Source organism: Bipolaris oryzae (assembly GCF_000523455.1).
Source record: "Bipolaris oryzae ATCC 44560 unplaced genomic scaffold scaffold_107, whole genome shotgun sequence".
In the NCBI taxonomy this organism is placed as follows: Eukaryota; Fungi; Ascomycota; class Dothideomycetes; order Pleosporales; family Pleosporaceae; genus Bipolaris; species Bipolaris oryzae.
In genome coordinates this window covers 41,001-62,899 of record NW_006911383.1, presented here as the reverse complement: position 1 = coordinate 62,899, position 21,899 = coordinate 41,001, and the positions used below count along the sequence as shown (strand labels likewise).

Here is a 21,899-nt window from a genome sequence, read left to right as displayed (position 1 = left end):
AACGGAGCGGGAGCGGCGTTTGAGGGGCGTCAACTGATCGGTTCTCCTCTTCGTCATTGCCGCATGCCGAACGTAGCACCTTCGGAGAATATTAGTATCTGGATGATATACTTGATGATGTTTGGTATAGTGCTGAATTTGTTTTCAGAATCGTAGCACGTTTTGACTAGTCTGTTCGAACTATTTTTGTATGAATTGAAAAACAAATTCGATATACCTAAAACAAGAAAAAGCCCAGCACGCTGTTCATTCCATGTCCTCGTAGATATTCATGCTTACGGCATGGCATACAGCGGCTCTAACAATTTCTCGCACAATCTCAACCTCATCCTCGTTTCTCGGTGCGTACACCATGATCCAGCTCGGAGGTGCTATCCATGTCACAGGGAAACGCTGACCCCAGCCTCGTTTCATGACCAGCTTCGCATCCTGGGGACTAACATAAACGTGTAGCGAGTTTTCTGCAGGGTGAACATGGGCGACTTCGTAGAAAATCTTGTGTGCGACAGGATTGATAGTCTTGACGCCTTCTTTTACATAGATAGCAGGACCAGTACCACCCTCAGTTTTGCTTGGTCGAGTGTCAATATACTCGTTGTAAGGAGCAGTGCTGGCAAACTCTTGCATCAGATTATGAAGTGCAGCGGATGCGCCTGCTGTAATGTTTTCTGGGACTTGGCGCTGAGGAAGTGTCCATCGTGTAAGTCCTGGCCGGGGTCCCTGTCTGTTTTGGACCTTTTCTGGCTTGAGGTATGATTCTCCAGAATCAGGAATTGGCGATGGATCCAAAAGATTTTGTCGCGAGTAGAGTAGATAGAGTCCCCATCGCCGGATCTTGAGATAGCCTTGCAGTGTTGGTGGAGTGCCGCCAGTGCCTGTCAGTTGTTAGTTGCCAACTTTTGCGTGGAGCGAGATGTCGTCACCAAAACTCTGCCAGCTCTTGAAGTCGTACCAAAAAATCAATCCTGCTGCCGTGATACCAGCAAGAAGATATCGAGACGCCATGATCAGGCCGGGTAAACAAGTGTGCCGCGGGGTAAATTGGACACTATCTGCGGGCGCAAAGGGCGTAATGCCTGTATAATGCCTTTGGTGGCTGGCATAACAGTCTCTCCCGATCAGGGAGATGACCCGGTCGAAGGATTCTTGAGGGCTTGGGGTGTGGAAAAGAGCGGGGATGCAGCGTCGGAAGCCTAACGGGAGGGCTAATGCGGGTGACCCTCGGGTCCCCTCAGATGGACCCAATAACCCCGTCTCTGATCCCCACTCGCAACACCACCAGCACGTCATCAGCCAGCATGCCACGATACGCACGCGATATTCCACGTTTTGGAGATGGGGCAGATCCCTGTGGCCCTGCTTGATCACCATGTTGTTGTACCAGTGTTGCACTCCAACATTGGCGCCACAGGGTTGCAAAAGAACATCTCTGGCTCGAGATCAGCATCTGCCGTTTCAAACATTTCTATTTCCACTTCAGCCATGAAACATTTGCCAAAAGACGCCTTAAGTTGAAGGCCATCCGCAGTCTGTATCGGGTCAACCGCACCGAAAATAAGTGCTGGATAAACACATGGTACTTTGCCAACGCTGCAGCGCTGACCAGCATCGACTGCCCCCGGTCACTGAGCCGCATTCACCTATCCAATCGAAATTCCAACCACCAACTATTCCCCCCAAGTCTCCGCAGCGCCAGAGGATCCGGGAACGAAGTCAAGAACTGCAGAGACCAGAGTTTCGCCTAAATCCCACTCCGCTGCGAGCACATTCATCCCCACCTCCGTCAACACCCCTTCCACAAGTGCCCTCAATCCCGGCCCACCACCGAAAGTTATCATATCAACTTCTACCCTCTGTAGAGTTATACCGGCCACGAGATAAACCCCGAGAGCTAAGCCTACCGCGAGGACGGCCATCGTCCCGATTTCGAACAGTCTCACAAGCAGCATCCACCTCAACCACATCAATAGCATCCTCGTCCTCCTCAGTCTACTCGACGCAATCCTCGCTCTCCCAAATAAAACCCCGGGCAGAAACTCCCCAGTCCAACCGCTCAACCATCATGTCGATCCCGCCCGCCCTCCAGCAACAACTGCGCCTCCTCATCCGCGCAAACCACATCCTCCACCACCACGGCCTCGTCGACGCCTTCGGCCACATCTCAGTCCGCCACCCCTTAAACAAAGACCAATACATCCTCGCCGCCTACGATCCGGGCGCCCCAGCCCTCGTCAAAAACGCCAGCGACTTCAATTCCTACTGGGTCCGCGACTCGTCCCCCGTCGACAAGGACGCACCCCAAGGCTACAGCGAGCGCTTCATCCACGGCGAAATACTGCGGAAGTTCCCAAAAGCTAATTGCGTGGTGCATTCGCACTCTGAAGACGTGATTCCTTTTACGGTTGCGCATGGCGCGGCACATGCACACCCTGTGCGTCCCGTATTCCACATGGCTGGGTTCCTAGGGCAGAGTGGGGCGGCTGTGTTTACCATGGATCGTCTGTACGGCACGGCGCGGGCGCCGGCGGAGCGCGACTTACTAATCAAGAATGCAGAATTGGGGGAAGCACTGGCTGCCCAGCTGCGCACCGAGAGCCCCGTGGTGTTGCAGCACAAACATGGTTTTACGACGTTTGGGACGAGCATCGAGGAAGCCGTGTATCGCGCCATTTACACGCAGAAGAACTGTGTCTTGTTGCAGCGCGCCATTGCGATTGCAGGGGGTGATGTGGACGCGGTGCAGTATCTTTCGTCTGAGGAAATCAAGGATTGTGCGGTTATGAACAGGAAGACGCTGGATAAGTCGTTTCGGCTCTGGCTCCGCGAAGTCCAGGTGAATCGGCTATATCAGAATGATGAGGGGGAGCCGGAAAAGGGGAAAGTGGCAGGTATGAAGATGTAGCAGTAACTACTAAGTTACGCAAACATGTATTTACATTTTTCATGTCGTTGTTCGTTATATTTACACTTTTTTCTTCTTCTCTTCTTCTCGATGATACATTATGACTATTGCTTAATTTCAATGCCAGGGGATCCCTCACACGCGCTGATGGGTCCAAAGTACCACAAGTGCGAGTTGACGTCTAGTCCAAAGTCTCCCTCGTTTCCGTTGAGATTCAATGTACCAGTGAGCACGTTGATGTCTCCAGTGCCAGGCTGCACGTCGTTTCCGGTGGTAATGTAGTACTCGGGCGAGATGTGGCGGTAGCCCAGGGCCGCAGGAGGGAGCTTTGGCACAGGATCGGCCTTGTGGGTGACACGGTAGTTTGCACCCAAGTTCGTCTGGCTAATGTAACTGCTAACTGCCTCGAGACCGATCTTGGGGGCGCCATAGGTGTAAAGATCGACCGCGATTCCCTGGGAGCGGAGCACTCCAGCGCCCAGGGTTGCAAGCGCACCGCCCAGCGAGTGGCCGGTTGCAATTACTTTGAAGGTTGGGTATTGCTGCCTTGCCTTGTTGATGGCAGCAATTACATTGGTCTGCGCTTCCAGCCAGCTCTGCCAGAAGCCAATGGATGATGCGCATGTAGTGCAGATGGAGGTATTCTGTACAGGGAATTGGACATTGGTAAGCCAATTGCGTACACTCCTTGATCCTCGGAAGGACAGAACAATGAGCTTGTTGGTCGTGTCAGTTGCAACAAAGCCAGTAACATCTGACTTGATGCTGTTCTCAAACTCGGTGAGAGTATTGGTGTTTGCTGCCTCGACACGAGCACAGTTACCCTGAGGACAGGTAACCTTGGTGTTTGGGCTGTTGTTGTTTCCGAGGCAGTATGCGGCAGCTGAGTACTGGGAGAAGAATTGGAGCTGATCCAGGACGTTTGCCGACACAGCTGAGCAGAGTTAGTCAAAGCCTCAGTCACTGTGCTTCAGATATGCATACCTCTCTTCTCAATCTCGACTGGTGCAGCAGTAACGGAGTAAACCGCACTGAGCAGGAGGGTGGCTATTCCGAGCATTGTAAAACGCTGTGTATGCTTTTACGTGATCTTGTTACGAAGATGGGCAATTGGCTGGACAGCAGCAGCAGCAGCACAATGTAACTTGAGCGAATCAAGAGACTGGGACGAGGAGGAAACAATGTGCAACGCCTGGATCACCCAAGCAGTGAGAAAACATCCATTCTATATACGAGGTCCTGAGTCCCTCAGAGTCATTCTGCTAAGTGGTATTGACGGCAAGTGGATAGCCGTGATGGTGTACAACCCCGGTCAGTGATCGGCATCGGTCAAGACCACACCACGCGAGCTGGGGTCGAGTAGCGCCCTGTCAGGGATACAGGGAAGCAGACTTTACTAAGGTTAGACGTTTCGCCGTTGCTAGGTAGCCGCTGGAGAACCTCGTGCCAGGTACGCCAGGGGCCACCATGTTAGTGCCATACTCAGCCTCGTGACCGTCTTTGTACGAAAGCGGAAGGCCATCGTATGCACGCTCAGGTTTCTGGGTAGAACACTGACAAGATTCGGATTCCGAGGCCATATCCAAGCTCCACCAAGCCACTTGGCCGCGACATCGAGTCTAGAGTCAGTGACATGTCTCGACACATCACTGGTGGCTTTTCCTGCACGCGAATATTGTATGCATAGTACAGCACGCCGAACGCATGCACGGATATGGGCGCTGTGTAGCTCGCGGCGCGAACGACAGTTTTGGGCTACTATCTGTTCCCAAGAACACAAGTTTCCAATAAGTCAATAGGTCAAGAATCAGCATTCGCGGACAAAGTTCGACCTAGGCGGCCGTACCCAAGTTTGTGAGTTTGCAGGGTGAAGAGCCGGAAGAATTATTCTTTTCTGAAACGCAGAGCTAAAAACATACCCTCTTGACAAATCGTTATAGCAATAAAAGCCTGGGTTCTGCCTCGCACGGTGTTTCACACTCAGGTTACTGTGTATGCATGAAAACGCTGTGGCTGAGTAAACAGGCCGTCTGTATTGGGGGCCAAGAGGAGTTCGCTAGCATTTTCCCAACCATGGACGATGCGGGGTAAACAGTGGTGACGTAGTGGGCGTAAGTGGAGAATACGCTGATAATAGCCAACAGTCTCGACACCACCACAATCAAAACAGTCCGAAGCGTCGACTAATAGGCACAAGAGGTTGCCGGATTGGTGTAGGCTGGACTAGACGACGTTCGGTGTCACTGCTTGTTACAGTTAGTGTTTCGGGACTTTCGCGGGGTATTCAGCGCCGCCTGACAAACTGTGGCTCATGCATCCACAACAGGAACATGCCACACTGCTCCGATAAGGCGTAAGGTACCCGGAGTCAGCTGTCAACGGACATGTACAACAAAGGGGAAACAGTTGGTAATCATCTTGGTAGCAGCGATTTCGATTCATGTATTTACTGCCGCCATAGATCGAAGCTAGTCGCTAAAGGTACCATTCTCCGTTCACCTCGAGTCGTGAAGTGTGGGGGAAAAACGGACAACGTGGAAAAAAACCTGAACACTAGTGCTAATTACCGTAGGGTGGAGACGGCAAGTCGTCGGCAAAAAAAGAAAACTACCGCTCTTTTGTGCCTGAACGTCGCGAATGTGCCATCGGTTGCGTGCATGCGGCCCTTTGTGCCGTTGGATGCGCGGAGTTACTGCGGAGGCACGAAAGGGTTCACGAGCATTTCGCTGAATCTGGAAACTCGTTTAGTATGATACTTCTCAAGTCAGCGCGTAGTTACCCACTTCTCAAGTTTTTCTTTGCCTCGCACTTCCTCAACCAACAACGGCATCTTGACCACGTTGAACTCATCATACAGTTCTTCGATCTGGTCAAGATACTTCTTCTGCATTTTCCGTCGCGCGTTGCATTGCTCGCAGGGATTGCTTTGCTTGGGAAACAGCAGCTGGTTGACGACAATCGAGTGTGTATCAATCTCGTAGCTGTTGAGTTCTTGAATCATGCGCTCCGTCTCGTACAGACTAAGGAACTCGGGAATGCACACACAGACAAATGTTGTAAGATCGGCGTCCTTGAACTGGCCGTTGACCTCACCTATCGTCTCACGTAACGCCTCCATTTTCTGAATCAGCTCATCCATGTTCTGTCCGTTTGGTAGTCTACCCGACGAGCCAAGGAAGGAATTGAGCATGGGTCCAAATTGGCGGGACAGCTGTGAGACCTTGGAGAGGGCCTTTTCCATGACAGTGGGGAACTGGAGGAAGCGGAGCGTGTGTCCGGTGGGCGCCGTGTCGAAGATGATGACTTCGTACGACATGGACTTGACCTGCTTCAGCACTTCGGCAAACGACATGGCTTCGTCTACACCAGGTATCTGTCCGTAGCAATCAGTTATCCCCGTTTTGCTTTACTTGGCTGCGGGCTCAAGGGCTTGGTATGGTGTACATACGCTGAATGCGAGGTCCTGCATCATACTGCCCATTCCCCCTAGGCCAGCCATAGGATCCTGACCCTCTTCTGCTCCACTCGCCAACAAATCCTGTATACTGCCGTTGGGATCAATCTCCATGGCGCTGAGGTTATCGAAGCCATTGATGAGTCGCGCGTCCTTGCCAAACTTTTGGTTGAAGGCATCCGATAGATTGTGGGCGGGGTCGGTGGAGATGAGGAGGACTGATCTGCGATGCTTTGCGAGCTGGATGGCGAGCGAACACGATGTCGTTGTCTTGCCTACACCACCTTTTCCACCAACGAATATCCACCGAAGTGTCTTCTGGTCGAGGATAGACTGGAGTGTTGGCGCCATGTCGGCATCAATGAGCGCGGTCGAGGCCATGATTGCGATATAAGTCAAGCGGGCGCACTGAGATGTGGGATCGAGGGGTGCAGGTGGTGCAGTGGTGGGAAGTGGGAAGTGGGAGTCTGTTGTGAAGGCGGTCGATGCCACTCAGTAAAAGACCGGGCTACAAAAGAATGTTCTCGAAGCACTGCACAACACACGCAGAACTCACCTGGACTACCAGCAGTAGCGCCGAAGCAGTGCAAATATCGACGTTGTTGTTGGTTATGCTCAAAAGCTCAAAAGCCAAGAGAACCAAGTCACCATGACAAGGTGCGTCACCCCGCAGCCGCCGCCGCCGCCCTCGTGCGCTTCGCTAGTAAGCTCTCCGACGCGCCAATCACCTATCCCTTCACGTGAAGACCTTGTCCTTGCAAACCTCTTGATATTCTCTCAATACTATTACACATGCAGAATGCCAAGTGCACTACACCAGAAATCGCCTTGCAACATCTAGTAAAACTCAACATGCCACCTGCTGACCATGCCGAGGATGGTGAAATAGAATAAAAACATCCGCTGTAATCCGGCTGCACATGCGCCAAAAACACCATATCATGCCCGCAACCCCATACCGAGCCCTTGTCATGCCTTATTTCTTCTTGCCCTTGCCTTTGCCCTTTGCCTTGGTTGCTGATGCCTTGGTCGCCGATCCATTCGTCGCTACACTGCTTGCTCGAGACGGCGTTGCCGAGGCGGGAGAAGCCTTGCTCTTTATAGTGTCCAGTTGCTTGTTCTGCTCCATGTTAGCGGTGTTATTGGGACAAGTAGACCTCTCATCATCTCAACGTACCTTGACACCGTTCTTGGTCTTCTTCTTTGGTTGCTCTTCCTCCTCTTCCTCCGTCTCCTCCTCCTCGTATCCCCGCTTGCCATTCTTGTTCTTGGCATCCCCGTCACCAAGCTCGCGCACAATGGCTGAGATCAGCGTAGTACAACGACGACCAATCTCTTGTGGCGTGCGGCTCAGGAAGAACCAATCAAAGCGGAACAATGGCGACTCCCGGATCTCGTCACGTATCTTCTCGTAGATAAAGTCACCCTCGACACCATGCTTGTGCAGCATGACTACAAGGAACTTGTCTTCATCTTCCGTATACACCTTCTTGTTCGTCGTCGATACCGTGTACTTGATCTGCATCTGCTGAAGGGGCATGCGGTACATGCCAACCTTCTTTGCAATCAATCGCTTCTTCTCCTCTGATTGTCGTACACGTTGCTCGCCCTCTTCAATCACACCCAAGTGCTTCTGCCAGTTGTCTAGCGTCTTGTACTTTTTCCAGAATACCTTGGCGTATGCTTCAATCTCCTCGGCAGTCTTGCCATCGACTTCTTCCGAAATACCCTCGTAATTCTGACGGCCATACTTTGCACTGCCGTTGAGGAACTGCTGGAAGTCACGCTTGTTCCACTCGGGGAAACCCTTTTCAATCAGTCGCTCTTTCTCCGCCTTTTCCTCTTCTGTCAATGGCTCCGCGTTGTCAATCTCTTGCTGTGCAAGCTGTTGGTCAGCCTCGCGAGCCTCGAGGTCCTCATCGGAACCCTCCGGAAGGGGCGCCTTGAGATTGTTCTCCTTCCGATACCATGCTGTTTCCTTGTCTTGTAGTTCCGCAAGACGTTCTGGGAAGAACTGGTAGTCATGAATGACAATCTGCTTTGGTGCGCGAGGTATCCTGGGTTGCTTGTTTTCTGTTCGGCCGCCAGTGACAAGAGCTTTTCGGTAGTACGAGTCGATACCGTAGTTTTGTTCCTTGCGCTCACGCTTTGATGGGTTGATCCAAGAGATTCCAATTTCCTTCTTGCGGGGCTGGAACGTCTCGCCATTCCATTCGTACGTCGAGTCGGATGTGAACTTTTGAAGGTCATCGAGACCGAGCGCCTCGTACCTCTTGTTCAGCTTCTCAGTCATCTCCTCACCACGACGCATGACGGCGTCAAACTCCTCATCTCCGAGTTCGCCGCTAGCAGCTGATCCAACAGGGCCCTTGCTCTGGAACACTGCCTCTGCGCCATGCTGGATCATGGTCAAAAGTTCATCTTTGGACGCTGCATTCTTCACAGGCTGTTGAGTGCGGCCCTGCTGAATGACTAGTTGATCTAGACGTAGTTTTTGTGCCGCGCGCTCGAGCACCTTTTCTTCAATAGCCATCTCAGTGACAAAGCGGAATACATATACCTGCTTGGTCTGACCGATACGGTGTGCGCGGTCCATGGCTTGAAGATCGGCCTGTGGATTCCAGTCGCTATCAAAGAGAACGACGATATCGGCAGTAGTCAAGTTGATACCCAATCCACCAGCGCGCGTTGTTAGGAGGAACAGGAATTTGTCCGAGCCTTCCTTGTTGTAGTCGTCAATCGCTTGGATACGGTCCTCGTGTGCGGTTGAACCGTCGATACGGCAGTATTTGTAATCGCGCATGACGGAGTAATCTTCCATGATATCCAAAACACGACTCATCTGGGAGAAGATGAGCACACGACTGCCTTGGGCCTTCATACGCTTCAGCAGCTTGTCAAGCATCACCATCTTGGCGGAGTTAGTAACCAGGTGCTCGTCGGTAGTGTATGGAGGACCGGGCTCGGCGCCTTCGAAGAGGTAAGGGTGGTTGCAGCACTTTCGCAGCTGCATGACAATGTTGAGAAGGCGTGTTTTGGACTCCTTGTTTCCAGCACCGCCATTGACTGCATCAATGTCCTTTTCGAGAATCTTCTTGTACCACTGAACCTGCATGTCTGACATGCCTACGTAGAGATTGATTTCCTTCTTGGGCAGCAGTGACTTTTCGACGTCGGCCTTGACACGGCGGAGCAAGAAGGGCCGAAGAACCTTGTGTAACTGCTGGACGACTGCATCGGAGTCCTCGTTTTGCTGTGAAAACCAGTCGTCAAAGGCAGCTGAGTCACCAAACACATCTGGAAGAAGGAAGTTGAGCAAAGCCCAAAGTTCGTGGAGGTTGTTTTGAAGAGGGGTACCGGTAATGAGCAGCCGGCTTCGCGAGTTGAACATGCGAACCATCTGTGCAAGTGACGACTCCTCATTCTTGATACGATGCGCCTCGTCAATGATGATATACTCCCACGCAAACTTTTTCAGGTGCGACTTCTCGCGCAAGATCATTTCGTAGGATGTGATACACACGTCAAAGCCATCTGGGACAAGGCGGTCCTTGATGAGTTCGGCACGATCATCCTTGCTACCCTGTAGCACCAAGACGTTGATTTCAGGGCACCATTTGGCAAACTCGCGTTTCCAGTTGTCCAGGGTCGACTTGGGCACTGCGACCAGATGGGGTCCAGTGATGCCGGCGATATACCGGAGGTAGCCGACGAAGGAAATAGTTTGTAGTGTCTTTCCCAAACCCATCTCGTCAGCCAGGATACCTGAAATACCGTTTTCGTGCAACGAAATCAACCAGTTGAGACCAGCGATCTGGTAGTCACGCATTGTGCCGCCTTGAATGTAGCCTGGTGACTCGCGGAAAACTGTCTCGTTGTGACCGCCATGCTTTTCCTCGCGCACCAACTCGGCGTCTTCCTCTTGCTCAGTCTTGCGTCGACGCTCGGCAGCAGCGCCGCCTTTGCGAATCTTGTTGGCCTTTGACTTGCTGCTCTCTTCGGCATCCTGACGGTCAATCTCGGCGAGAATCTCCTTGATGCGCGGGTTGGGATTTGTGTCGATGAAGTGGCGGAACAGGTCAGTGAGACCAAGGAGATATCGAAAGCGGCGAATAGTGTCGTCTTCCTACAATAATGTTCCCGAGTCAGTCAAGGCGCCTTTGGGACGCGATGGGCCGTTTGATGCTGCGTACCATTGATGCCCTCAAGCCCTCAGCCTTCTTGCCGTACATGGACTTGCGCATGTTCATCTCTTCGGCGCGTCGCTTTCTGCCATCAGGGGGCGCGCTGTCGCCTGCGACACTGTTTCCCCTAGTGTTTGTGTCGGAGTCCTGTAGGGCTGTTAGTTTGTGGACAGAAACCACGCGGCGCGGCAGGCAATTGGTGCGTACTGTGTAGTCTGGGGTATCTAGATTGTACTGCCATGACAACGTTAGCGAAGGTCCAATGTGCAAAGAGGTCGCCTTTCGCAGCGCAGGAAGGCGCCAGGCCAGGTTGCGCTTACTCCAAACTTCTTGAAGCCGCTCATCTTGTCTTCCTGCTGGTCTTGCATGTCGACATCGGAATGCGCCGACACGTCTTCAGAAGATGGCTCTTCGGCCTTTGCAGCGCTCTTCCGCGGCATATTGCCTGTTTGGGCTGTTCGCCGCGTCGATTTAAAGCCGTCTTGCTGTCGCCGTCGTCCAGAATTTGTGGTGCGGTGTGTGGCGACTGGGCGGGGTCGTGGGAGGGTGCCAGGGACGCGTTGAAAGTGTGTTGGTGCGGAGAGGTGAATGCGCAATATACAGCCAGAGCCATGGGAGAATAATGTCGACGGTCCTTGGCGCGTCTGGACATTTGGCGCTAGTACGCTTGCGTCAATACCCACTACCCCAGCCAGGTACCATTGACGCCAATTGTCTCCCATTCGCCCACCGCCTTCACTCCTACGCGACTCTAGGACTCGCGTTCAATACCCATCACTTTTCGCGACACGTGAAACACAATCCATCTATGAATCGACGCGTGAGGAGAACGCGACTGTAAAATATGACGTCACTCTCACACGTTTGGTAACGATTCAGGTGAATAGAAGTACAGATATATGGAAACTAGACGGTATCAGCTTGCATCTGGCCATTGAAGATTGGTTGCATACACTGTTCTTTCAAGTTCGGCGAGACCTTTGTACTGGGGGAAGATATCCAAACTTCTCGATTTTTTGTAGCTCAAAAACCTCTGATATTCAGATGGTTGTGCTACCCCAGCCCTATAAAAGCATTAAAGACGAGGCTCAGCACCTATTTCCTTCGGAAAAAAAACTTCCCCAAATGCCTACTCTTCCAGCCTAAACTCCGTTCCCCAAGCAAAGCCTATTTTTTCCATGCGACAAATGCTGTCGACTACATACCCTCGATCACGTTCGAATCTCCCACACAAAGCTCGGCAATCTACAAAATCCCAGGAACCCCTTTCCATATTTATCCAACAGTTCCAGAAGCATGTAGAATGATACTGGAGTCCATATCGTAGGCTACTTCATCATGCGTTTACTACACCATCTCCATATCGCTTAGTTTCCCTCGTTTCTGAAAATGTGCAATTATTCGTATAGTTTCTTTTCCCTTTTCTTTTTTTTAAAAAATTCTTACGGTGAAGGTCTTTACCTCCGGTTTTACCGCTTCACAGGGGGACAATATGCGTTGTCCCAGACCACTCATGCCATTAGTGCCGAGCTGTTGAGATTGCTGGGCGGGAAAGGGTGGTTAAGAAGTTTGTGGTAGGGTATGTCAGGGAGAATTTTGAGGATATTGTGGTGTTCGGAAGGGAGATTACCAGGAAATGTGTGTTAAAAATACTTCGGAGGGGGCAGAAAAAGAAGAAAAATAGTCCCGTATTCCCAACAAGTTAATTTCTAACACTACATGACATCAGAAGAGAAGAATCAAGCCCCTTATCACAAAACTGTACCGACTGAATGTATATAAGGATGCCAGAGTCGAATATTTCACTCAAGATACGTATAATACAGGCTCCAAGGCTTCTTGCAAAATACTCGCTTCCCATCCTCCCTCACTCGATACATCTTCCGCTTGACGCGTCCTTCTAAAACCGTCAACATGCGCGCTGCAGCACCCCTTCCAGCTCTTTTGTTTCTTCTATGCGGCATCGCAACTTCATAGTCCAGCGCGATGCCGACCCCTGCCGTTGAGCCAGTCCGCCAACTCAAAGAGAAACCATGCTTAGGGAATGGCGCGACGATTTCACTTTGGCTTCAAGATATGCACGTTTGTGGTTACCTTCAAAATCGAGTATTCAAGGAGGCCTCAATGTTTCCGATAAGGGAACTCTTCTTGGATACGCTTCGGACCGACGGTGTACAAGATATAAAGTATATATCGACGGGAAGGAAGTGGGAATAACAAAAGCTTGTCCATTTTCAATGAATTGCTTGGGTGATATCAGTGAGCGGAGTGCTTATATCACACTACGCAAAGGTCAGCCGCAGATAATTTCCGATCGATTGCGTGCCCAATCTGATAAATATGATAAATGATTTTCCCTGTGGCTAAAATTACTTCTAGGACGTTATGATGTGGTGATCGGGTATAATATGACGGAAGTGCCGTGTCACCCTTTTGGTGATCAAAACATAGTGATAAGGCTATATAAGCAGTGCGAGAAAGAAAAGAACCAAGCTGTGGAGAGGTAAGTTGAGATCGGAGAAAGAAGAAGAAGAATAAGAAGGAGAAGGAGAAGATGACGAGAAGGAGGAGGAGCAGGAGAAAAGAAACAGTACGACTGTATATAACGTCTGGATAGTCGGCACCAAGTCAGTATCATGTAAAGGCGTTTTCAGGTAGTATGGAATCAAGTTTCACAAATATCATTATCGTGAAAACTAAAGCTGCTTCACTTTGAAAACCGTATATCATTGAACCAGCCACAACCTCGAAATCTTCGCTACATATCCCCTTTCCGCAATGCGCTTTTGTAAGATCCTTCTATACCCACGTCGCTACTTCTCAATTATGCCGTGGTTGCTTTTCCAAAAACTAGAAATACACTTTCTGCATTGTTCTATAACTCCAAACTCTAACATCCTGTTACCTGACGCTTCATTGCTACATATGAGCGCATACCGCTTCTTGCAGCACGAGTGACGCAAAGACATCCAGTGCACTGTCTGTATCTGTATAGGAATCAGTTTAGAAGGGTCCAGTATGATACCAAAGCGCATCTTGTAAGCTTGGCTGTACTGCATAGTCTAAGAAGCATTGGCATCGCTTTATTCCTATTTTGATAATACGCTATAGTGTTCCTACTTTTTGTGGAGCCACGTTATGTAGATTGTTGCTTTTGTGGATACAGGCTCATAGTGGCCTGTGACATTTCCTTTGGATACTGACTCTGTAAATGGGAACTTGGGAATGTCTGAATAGAAAAGAGTCCATAAGACATTTAAAAAGACTTTTAGTGGAAGAATATAAATGACGAATCATGTAGAGATATTATCTTCCATTAATGTTCGTAGCAAAGGTTCCGAATGGAAAATGTCCGTACACCGTACCTTTGCTCCCGCATTACCGTGCTCTCAACAAGTTTACTTTTTAAGCGACATCACGGGGTAAAGGACTATTGAACTAGCTAGTATCATACCATAGCTGCGAAACGCACGAGAGTATTTTGGACATTGAAGGAAATCTGAAGGTATATAAGTCAAATGGTTTCTGCACAAGATTTGCTATCATCACCTACTGCAAGATTCATCAGCTACTCCAAACATCTTCTACATCACCTGTTTTCTAAGAACAAACTACCAACATGCGTACTTCAGCTTCCTTCGCAACCTTCCTTCTATGCGGTATCGCAACTGCCCAATTCGGTGCAGATACACTTCTCGGCAGCATGTCAGGAATGACGTGCTCAAACGGCGAGTCAACATTGCCGTATGGCCAGAACTCTCAAAGCTAACATCAGCTCGTAGGCCAAGTTCCCACAATAACCTGCTCGGATCCTGTTCCAGAAATGTGTGGTTGCACGTGCAGCGATGGCGCCATGTTCAGCCACGAGCGACCTTCACACCTGGGACCATCCCCTATCCCGCCGCCACCACCACCACCAGTTGTTGAACCACCCCACCAGCTCACGTAAAGACCATGCACTGGACAAATCCTCCAGTCTTGGAAGCCAGTTGTAGTCAAACGTCAGGCGCACTCAGGCGCAGATTCAGACTTAGTAAATGTATCACTTGAGGCGCCCGAAGACGGTGTCCTTGTGATATCGGACTCACATGGCCGTTGCGAGCACTTTGAAGTATACATTGACGACCAGTTGATAGGAGAGACATCTGGAACTGGTGCTCTGGACTTCTCTGCATGTGGACTTCCAGATGAATGCATGGAGAAAAACGGGGGCCAACATGGGTACTTTGCCCTTCCCAAAGGTAAGCCAGAAATCCAATTCCAAAAGACATGTTCTGTGCAGATTTCTTGAATCTATGGTAGTGTTGGGGCTAACACTTAGTGTAGGTAATTACAAGCTTGGGCTCAAGTGGACCAAGGTTACACCTCAATGCGATAGATCTTCTATTGGAGAGGGCCACTATAAATTCCACCGTAAATGCTAGAGACACAGAGGCAAGGTGGATCAAAGGGAAATTTGGAATAAGAAGAGAAAGTGCGGTGGTATGTAGAGGTTGAAAAAGGAGTACGATGGCAGAAGTGATGAGGTGATAATGGGTGATAATGGAAGTAGTCAATTCAAGAAACACATCTCCCACCAAGGGACTAAGCTGGTGATCTAGTGATTTCCAACATATTTCAGAAACAATCACGTAGTACGTAAGTACCCGGCCAGATAAACCCATTTTGCAAATAAATAAAGACACAGTGGAAATCATCAATGTATATACAAACACGTATACATATACTTATCTGAGATTCGCACCCCCATTGCCAAAATTTCCTCACATCCCAATAGAAAACGACAAACATCCAAGTAACTAAATCTTATTTATCCTGATCTTTCAAGAAAAAAGAAAAAAACTTTCCTCCTCGTCACACACACATATACACAAGAATAAGCTTCTCTAGCACAAGGTACATTTTCTCCACCACGCCCCCTCCTCCCCAGCAACACCTAAACACGATTCCACAGTCCCTGGCATTCTAATACTTCCTCGCAATTTGCCCCTCCAACCCCTCCCTCTCTCTTTTTCTTTTTCATCCACTATTACTAAATAACCGCCATACCCTCAACCCCCTATACTTCCTTGAAATGTCAATGGCAAAACCGCACAGCAAGCGCACCGTATCGAGTAGCAAACGCTGTTTTCACACTTGTGCATTCTGAGATCTTGGAAAGAAAGAATGGAGGGTAATGTCTGGTTATGAATCAAACCCCTCCCCCCCCCCCGTCTTTTTTTTCGGCTAGCTTCGAAAGAAAGAGACTTCCATTTTTCCATTCGCACCTGTTCAGAAGAGGCGTTTAGCATGCATACTCATGGGAACTCCGGTGATGCAAAACCAAGTTCACTTGATCAGTGGTTGCAATGATATGGCATGGATACACGTTTATCCAGTCTCAGCATTACACGTATTTCCAAAGCTACCAAGAGAAAAAAAAATGTAGAAATATAATATTTTCTACCGTTTTAAAATAAATCCTCCTATCCCTACTCCGAATCCCCACATCACCTCCGCAACGGACTTCTAAACCCCACACTCCCAAACTGACTGCCCCCCTTCTTCGGCGTAGTCAACGGCTCCGGCACCTCACTCCCTCCCGCAGCAGCGCCAGCAGGATTAGGCGGAGGATGATGCCTCCCACCCACCGCCTTCCCCCCACTCCCGGGAGCCTTAAACCCCACAAGACTCCCCTTGGCATAAACATCATTAAGAATCTGCTCCAGGACCCCCGCATCATCGAATTCCTGCCACTTGCGCCAGAGCTTGAGAGCGGTGGTGGCATCTTCAATCGAATCATGCGTATTCTCCTGGATACTTTCTTTAAGGACGCACCAGGCGAGGAACTTGAGGTTGAGTTTGCGCTTAAAGTCTGGTTTGAACCAGAGGTTGCTTGTGTCAACGACTTGGTTTTTGGGCACGTGGATGTTGATTGTGCGGAAGTCGTTGGCGAGGGAGTGGCCGACAAAGACGCAGCCAAGGTTGAGGAGGAGCCAGAGTTTCTTGTAGGCGTGCTTGAGTGAGACTGGGGCGTGGGGGGAGGTTTCGCGGTTGAGGTCGCCGGGGGAAATGCCGGACCATTCGGTGAGATAGTCGACGACTTGCTCCGTCACGGCGATGTAGTCGTCGATAAAGGGAAGGCCTGCATGTTCGCCTTCACCACGACAAACGGAAACACGGGCGAGGCCTTTGCGATCTGGACGTATAGTTTGTCGAGTGCCATCAGCCTTCATTTCAATTTCCTCGGCTTGAAGGCGGATAAACTCGGCATCGATGGCGACCGGATAGCCAGGGCGAGGTGCTTCTGTCGCATGATCAAGGAGCTTGAACTTGGTATCTGGAGGCGTTGGATTTGATGACCACCACCTATACAGGATCGATGTGTCCAGGGTGTCTTTCCACGAGTCGTCAATCTTGTTGCGAGCAGACTTGAGTTGGAACGTCAAGACTGACGGCAGCTTCCAACTTGGTTCGAACCGCAAGGCCTCTTCCTTTGGTATTGGTCGTACTAAGAAATCATTGAAGAGATGCCACCTATCTTCTGCATCATCTTCTCGTGACGACGGCGCTGTATTGATGGTCGCCACCAAGTGTGGCTTTTGGTGCTCTCCACTGTTAATGTCGGCAACTACACCAACGAGCTCGTACACCATGATTTGATGCACTCCACGTTGCAGATGCAGCTTCAAGTCCTGGCCTTCAAAGCAGAAGAATTGGCCCTGATCTACTATGATCCCGATCTCTTGCGGCAACCAGTTTGGTATTGACCACAGCAGCTTAGCGTCGTGGCTCTGGATAGCTGCGTTTAGCATGAGTACGCCAGGAACAGACTGTATAGTCTTCCTCTGTATCATTTGCTGGTAGCGATTACATTTTGTACACCAACCTCTAGTTTGATCTTGTCGTTCGACACTCGCCTTTAAGATTTGTGAGAATGTAGGGCGTGGTATGCGTGTGTTCTTCATGACGTGTTTTGCCGGATATACGAGTTCATTGACAAAGTTCTTACCCCCGCGAATCGTCTCGTTGGTGCATTGGGCACACCGCATGCTTGCCCTGGCCTGTGTCTCCAAGACTTGGTCCATGGCCGATGGGCCGGGCTGACTGGGCAGCATCTGTCTAAACTCGTCCGATATCTTCTCAAGCAAGAATCGATTGAGATTTTGAATCATGTTTGTGAGCGCCACATTTGGGGCAAACTCTTCTAGCAGATTCAGTGACACTGCATTAGAGAGTCCACTGAATGTTTTCAAAAAGTTAGAAGCCTGGCAATTTAATCCTGAAGCTTTTTCGAGCATGTCTATCAGGAAACCTAGCTCGCAAAGAAGACATGACTCGAAAAGGCATGGCGATGCGGTGTGCTGTAGCGCCAGGTTGCGAATCAACGGTGTAAAGCGGAGAAGCTGCAAGAGTGGGTTGGCGTAGGAATTTGTAATGTGCGTCTCTAAGCCTGAATAAGATGTTTGATTGTAGTACCTGGATCCGAGTCAGATGAGGAACAAGTAAGCGTAGGTGTTACGGCATACGCGAAGTCAAAGTCGTCTACGCCGAACTTGCTGTATTTGATCTCCACATTTCCGTACATTGCAGGAACATCTCGTCTGGTGACGTCATCAAGGTGTAGATCAGTCAGTTTTTCCATTGTCTCTGATGATTTCGAGTCGGTTTCTGTCAAGGACTGCGAGGCGCGCGTCTTTTCGCTCAAAAACTTGGGTGCCGACAACGATTCGCTCACTTTGTCCGCATGTCGAGTCGCCTCGGCCTGGTTTCTACGCTTGGTTTTGGGATTTTTCGCAAAGAAGCCAATTTCAGCACGCGTCATGTTGTTGAGGATTGCGCTATCAATCTTCGGGGCAGGGGAGCCGACTTCGAATACCAGATGACTAGGCCAGCTTGAGAGAAGTTGTTCTTTGTAGTAGGGCATACCCACGGTGTTCAATGGCCTGATGACTTCGTCAGTAAAGCACTCGCCCCGCCGTTGAATCTACTTACGTGTCCGGATTCCAATCCATGGCTGGGGGCGGCGGGACATTATGGTCCGCAGTCTCAGTTGGGTTGCTGTATTCTGGAAAATGAACCTTGGACGGTGAACCCCATAGATGGATATGAGAATTGGAGTCTGCCAATGCAATAGCCTCGCCCGATGGGGCCATCTCAAAGCCCGTCAGATAGGATTCATAGAGATTGAGCTGGCGAAGATTTGCCGAGTCGGGGTTCATCAGGTCGATAACCTGCATTTGGCCGTTTTGCGATGCGATGAATGCCGTAGTCGACATGCGTGGATGCATCCGGACAAAGGCCGCGCCCGTATGGAAAGGAATCGGGGGTAGTTGCTTCAGCGTCTTGAGCGAAAAGACGTTGGTAAAGGGATCGAGCATAAAGGCGAATTGCTGCCTAGGCGACCAGCCACATGTTGCAAGAAAATCCCCCTTTGCGTCCATGTCACTGATGCTGCTGGTGTGGCCCTCGAAAACTTTGATGACTGATAGCGAGTTGGAATCGATGATGTGAATACCGCCATTCTTGGTCGCAGCGCAGAGGTACTGGCCGGCGCGCTTCATGATTGTGTACTGAGCTTCAGCTGGCAGCTGCATAGGTCAGCCGTGTGCATTGTGGCATGGACCGAACACGTACAGTATCCGTAATAACGCCCTTGTCCACGTCTACCTTGAACATGTGCTCCTGACATCCTGCGACGAGGATCTCGCGCGTGCCCTTTGAGGTAAAGTTCATGCATCGTAGATCTTTGAAGTCGGAGCTTCTATACGCTGGCGATTAGCTGCCGCCCTATTATGGTTGCTTGCGTAAACATACGTCAGATGCCAATGTGTGAGGCCGCGCCGGTGGGAGTAGTGAACGCTTTGCTGGGAGACGGAGAGGATGCCCTTGTCGGTGAAGAGAAATTGCTTGACAGGGCCGTCGGGAGGCGCGTGTCCGCGGTAAGAGGTATATCGTTCGAGGTGAGGTCCGTAAAAGGATGTAACCCGTCCCTAGGCAGTGTCAGCTGCAATGCGCCCCAGGCTGGCCGAGTGTGAACGTACTCACATGATTGTTACCTGTCCACAGCAATTCTTGGGTTGTGTCAAAAGCGAATGTGGATATGGGCACGGCAGGGAGATGGGGTCCTGGGGGCGGCAGTTGAACGATTGCTAGCTATCAGGCTGTCTGTTAGTAATGATGATGATGATGATGAGGTGCTTCGACAGATGAACAGCAAGGTACCTCGTCCCAGTCCGCTTCCATGATGAATATGTGTGTCGCAATGCAGTGCGTCTATGAGACGTCTGCGACATGCCTTGTTCGGCTATGTTTACGGTCGCGTCGCGGGTGGTGCAGCATTAGGACGTGGGGTGGAAGTGGCAGTTGGGGCTAAGGGACGCGAGTGCAAGGGTGCGCCGTCTTGGTGGAGCTGCGGGGCATCTATTTGTGAATAGCCACTACCGCGCGACAGTGTTTGGACGCAATGACGAATGGAAGCATCACGCGATATACCATGAACAAGAGCAAATCATGAACAATTGATTCGAAAGGGGATTTGGCTCGTATGGAGAGCCTGCAACTACATAACGACTGAAACAAATCATGTGGACGTGCAGGAGTGATGCTCATGTATGCGGCATGCAAGAAGGAACATTGGGGTGTGCCTTACCTGACACATGGACTTCTGTTCAGCACAGCAGATTTCGCAGTCCGCTTGCGTCAGCTTCAAATGTGGAAGGGTATCAAACGCCTATCGAGCGGATCGTGCTTAGTGACATGGCCCGATAGGTGAGATGTGGTTTGCCCAAGTATCATACCAGAAATATGCAGATGCCGGGAACGCCGTGATGATGCAAGTGACGACTCGTGTTGGGGTGAGTGAGCACCATGTAGGGTAAAAGGCTATGTCAAGTCAGCAAGGGTTCTTCTTGAGTAAGGCTGAAGAGCATGGCGGCTCGACGAGGTGCGTTTTGCTGTTTCCCGACCGACGCGTCTAGGTCTGGTGTGGGCCAAAGGGCATTGTAAGCCAGAGATTCAGACATTTGATACGCTTTTGAATGTACTACTACATACCGCAGAGAATTCAGCCAATTGATGCGTAGCTTTCTCAAGAGCGCCCCAGCCTTAGGCAGGGTAGTCGTCGTTGTTGTCGGCATCGGCTTTGTGATCGTAGCGCTGACGCTTGTGGGTCTCCGTCATGCCCTTGCCAGAGCCTGTGAAGCCGACTGTTGGTTGTTAGCAAGGAGTGGAGGCGAGGGGTAGAAGGGGGGATACATGCCTCTGCTGCCAGCCTCGGTGCTGGTACGGAACATGGACTCCTTTTTGGCGACACCCTTTTTGGAGACTTTGTTCTGGAAGTCGGCCCAAGCCGAAGCGCGCTTCTTCAGGGTTCCCTTTGTAGGAACTCGGCTGGGCTTCTTGTTGACCATGTCTTCGTTGGCGCCGGCAGGCTTGGCAGCCACAGCGTTGGGATTCGTCGTGGCAGGACCAGAGATGACATGCGAAGAGGTGACGGGGGCCGAAGGGGTCGGGGTCGAGGTCGAGGCTGTCTCGGGTTCTCGCTTGCGCTTTGTTGGAAGAGGGCGGACGGCGGTACGGTCGACGGTCATGGTGTCGTCGTACTCGATGAAGCGGACGAGGTACTTGGGAGCCGAGACGGAACCCAGGATACTCTGAATCTTTGCCTTGTACCAGGACCTGTCGGTCCACTGGGCCTCGCAGATGTCACCAATGCTAAAGGTGACTGTCTTTTCGGGTTCCTGCTTCTCCATGGTCTTGCGCAGAACGGGATGCTTCTCGGGGTCGAACTTGGGGCCTGCAGGCTCGGCAGCAGCCGGGGCATGAGGCAACTGAGATTCGAGGGCGGCCAGCTCTGGGCGGAGGCGGTCGAGTTTGGCGTCGTGGGCGGCAATGGTTTGAACCATCTCATTGCGCATGGACTTCATTTCGTCGTTGTCGCCAGTGTCCTTGAGCAGCGCATCCATCTGGGCCAGCTGTTCGGCCCATTCTGCGCGCTGGGCCTCTTCCTGGGCAATCTCCTGCTTCTTCGCGTTGATGGCATTCTTGGTATGTTTGAGCTGGTCGGCCATTTTGAGGGGAGGGGTGTGGGATGGACAGATGAGGGGGGTGGTAAAGGTGGGGGTTAGGGTGGTGTGGGCGTGGGCGTGGGCGTGGGCGTGGCGGATGAGGAAGTCGCGTCGTGCAGCGTTGGAAGCATGACGGCTGGAGGCAGGCACGAGTCTTGGCGGCGCCCCACCGTTTGTGAACCCTTGATTGTTCCCCAGCTCTCAGCCCTACCGCCGCTCTCCACCACACTACTAAGTATGACCGTACCAAGTGTACTGCTTACATACTAGTACCAACTACATACACGATGCATATCAGTCAGCAGTCAGCA

General features: G+C 50.9%; 8 protein-coding genes across 8 annotated transcripts; 3 read left to right on the top strand and 5 right to left on the bottom strand.

Annotated features, from left to right (window-relative positions):
- Nucleotides 1-246: 246 nt before the first annotated feature.
- On the bottom strand, nt 247-1,005 carry COCMIDRAFT_38510 (uncharacterized protein; the record flags this gene model as incomplete). Its single annotated transcript, XM_007691720.1, has 2 exons — nt 247-875; nt 930-1,005. 2 exons carry the CDS (start codon nt 1,003-1,005, stop codon nt 247-249), a joined length of 705 nt encoding a protein of 234 aa, XP_007689910.1.
- A 1,057-nt stretch (nt 1,006-2,062) lies between these two features.
- Nucleotides 2,063-2,902, top strand: COCMIDRAFT_100516 (uncharacterized protein; the record flags this gene model as incomplete). Its single annotated transcript, XM_007691735.1, has 1 exon — nt 2,063-2,902. The coding sequence occupies one exon, from the start codon at nt 2,063-2,065 to the stop codon at nt 2,900-2,902; it is 840 nt and encodes a 279-aa protein (XP_007689925.1).
- Nucleotides 2,903-3,006: 104 nt separating this feature from the next.
- On the bottom strand, nt 3,007-3,962 carry COCMIDRAFT_38508 (uncharacterized protein; the record flags this gene model as incomplete). The annotated part of the gene is made up of 2 exons (XM_007691719.1): nt 3,007-3,836; nt 3,887-3,962. The coding sequence occupies 2 exons, from the start codon at nt 3,960-3,962 to the stop codon at nt 3,007-3,009; spliced, it is 906 nt and encodes a 301-aa protein (XP_007689909.1).
- Nucleotides 3,963-5,591: 1,629 nt separating this feature from the next.
- On the bottom strand, nt 5,592-6,737 carry COCMIDRAFT_100490 (uncharacterized protein; the record flags this gene model as incomplete). Its single annotated transcript, XM_007691734.1, has 3 exons — nt 5,592-5,634; nt 5,686-6,275; nt 6,351-6,737. The coding sequence occupies 3 exons, from the start codon at nt 6,735-6,737 to the stop codon at nt 5,592-5,594; spliced, it is 1,020 nt and encodes a 339-aa protein (XP_007689924.1).
- A 595-nt stretch (nt 6,738-7,332) lies between these two features.
- On the bottom strand, nt 7,333-10,980 carry COCMIDRAFT_27967 (uncharacterized protein; the record flags this gene model as incomplete). The annotated part of the gene is made up of 4 exons (XM_007691714.1): nt 7,333-7,476; nt 7,534-10,482; nt 10,550-10,687; nt 10,861-10,980. The coding sequence occupies 4 exons, from the start codon at nt 10,978-10,980 to the stop codon at nt 7,333-7,335; spliced, it is 3,351 nt and encodes a 1,116-aa protein (XP_007689904.1).
- A 1,593-nt stretch (nt 10,981-12,573) lies between these two features.
- COCMIDRAFT_27966 (uncharacterized protein) lies at nt 12,574-13,182 on the top strand (the record flags this gene model as incomplete). The annotated part of the gene is made up of 3 exons (XM_007691713.1): nt 12,574-12,832; nt 12,920-13,043; nt 13,158-13,182. 3 exons carry the CDS (start codon nt 12,574-12,576, stop codon nt 13,180-13,182), a joined length of 408 nt encoding a protein of 135 aa, XP_007689903.1.
- A 977-nt stretch (nt 13,183-14,159) lies between these two features.
- Nucleotides 14,160-14,964, top strand: COCMIDRAFT_27965 (uncharacterized protein; the record flags this gene model as incomplete). The annotated part of the gene is made up of 4 exons (XM_007691712.1): nt 14,160-14,284; nt 14,323-14,365; nt 14,517-14,781; nt 14,867-14,964. The coding sequence occupies 4 exons, from the start codon at nt 14,160-14,162 to the stop codon at nt 14,962-14,964; spliced, it is 531 nt and encodes a 176-aa protein (XP_007689902.1).
- Nucleotides 14,965-20,626: 5,662 nt separating this feature from the next.
- Nucleotides 20,627-21,591, bottom strand: COCMIDRAFT_38503 (uncharacterized protein; the record flags this gene model as incomplete). The annotated part of the gene is made up of 2 exons (XM_007691718.1): nt 20,627-20,727; nt 20,781-21,591. 2 exons carry the CDS (start codon nt 21,589-21,591, stop codon nt 20,627-20,629), a joined length of 912 nt encoding a protein of 303 aa, XP_007689908.1.
- Nucleotides 21,592-21,899: the final 308 nt, after the last annotated feature.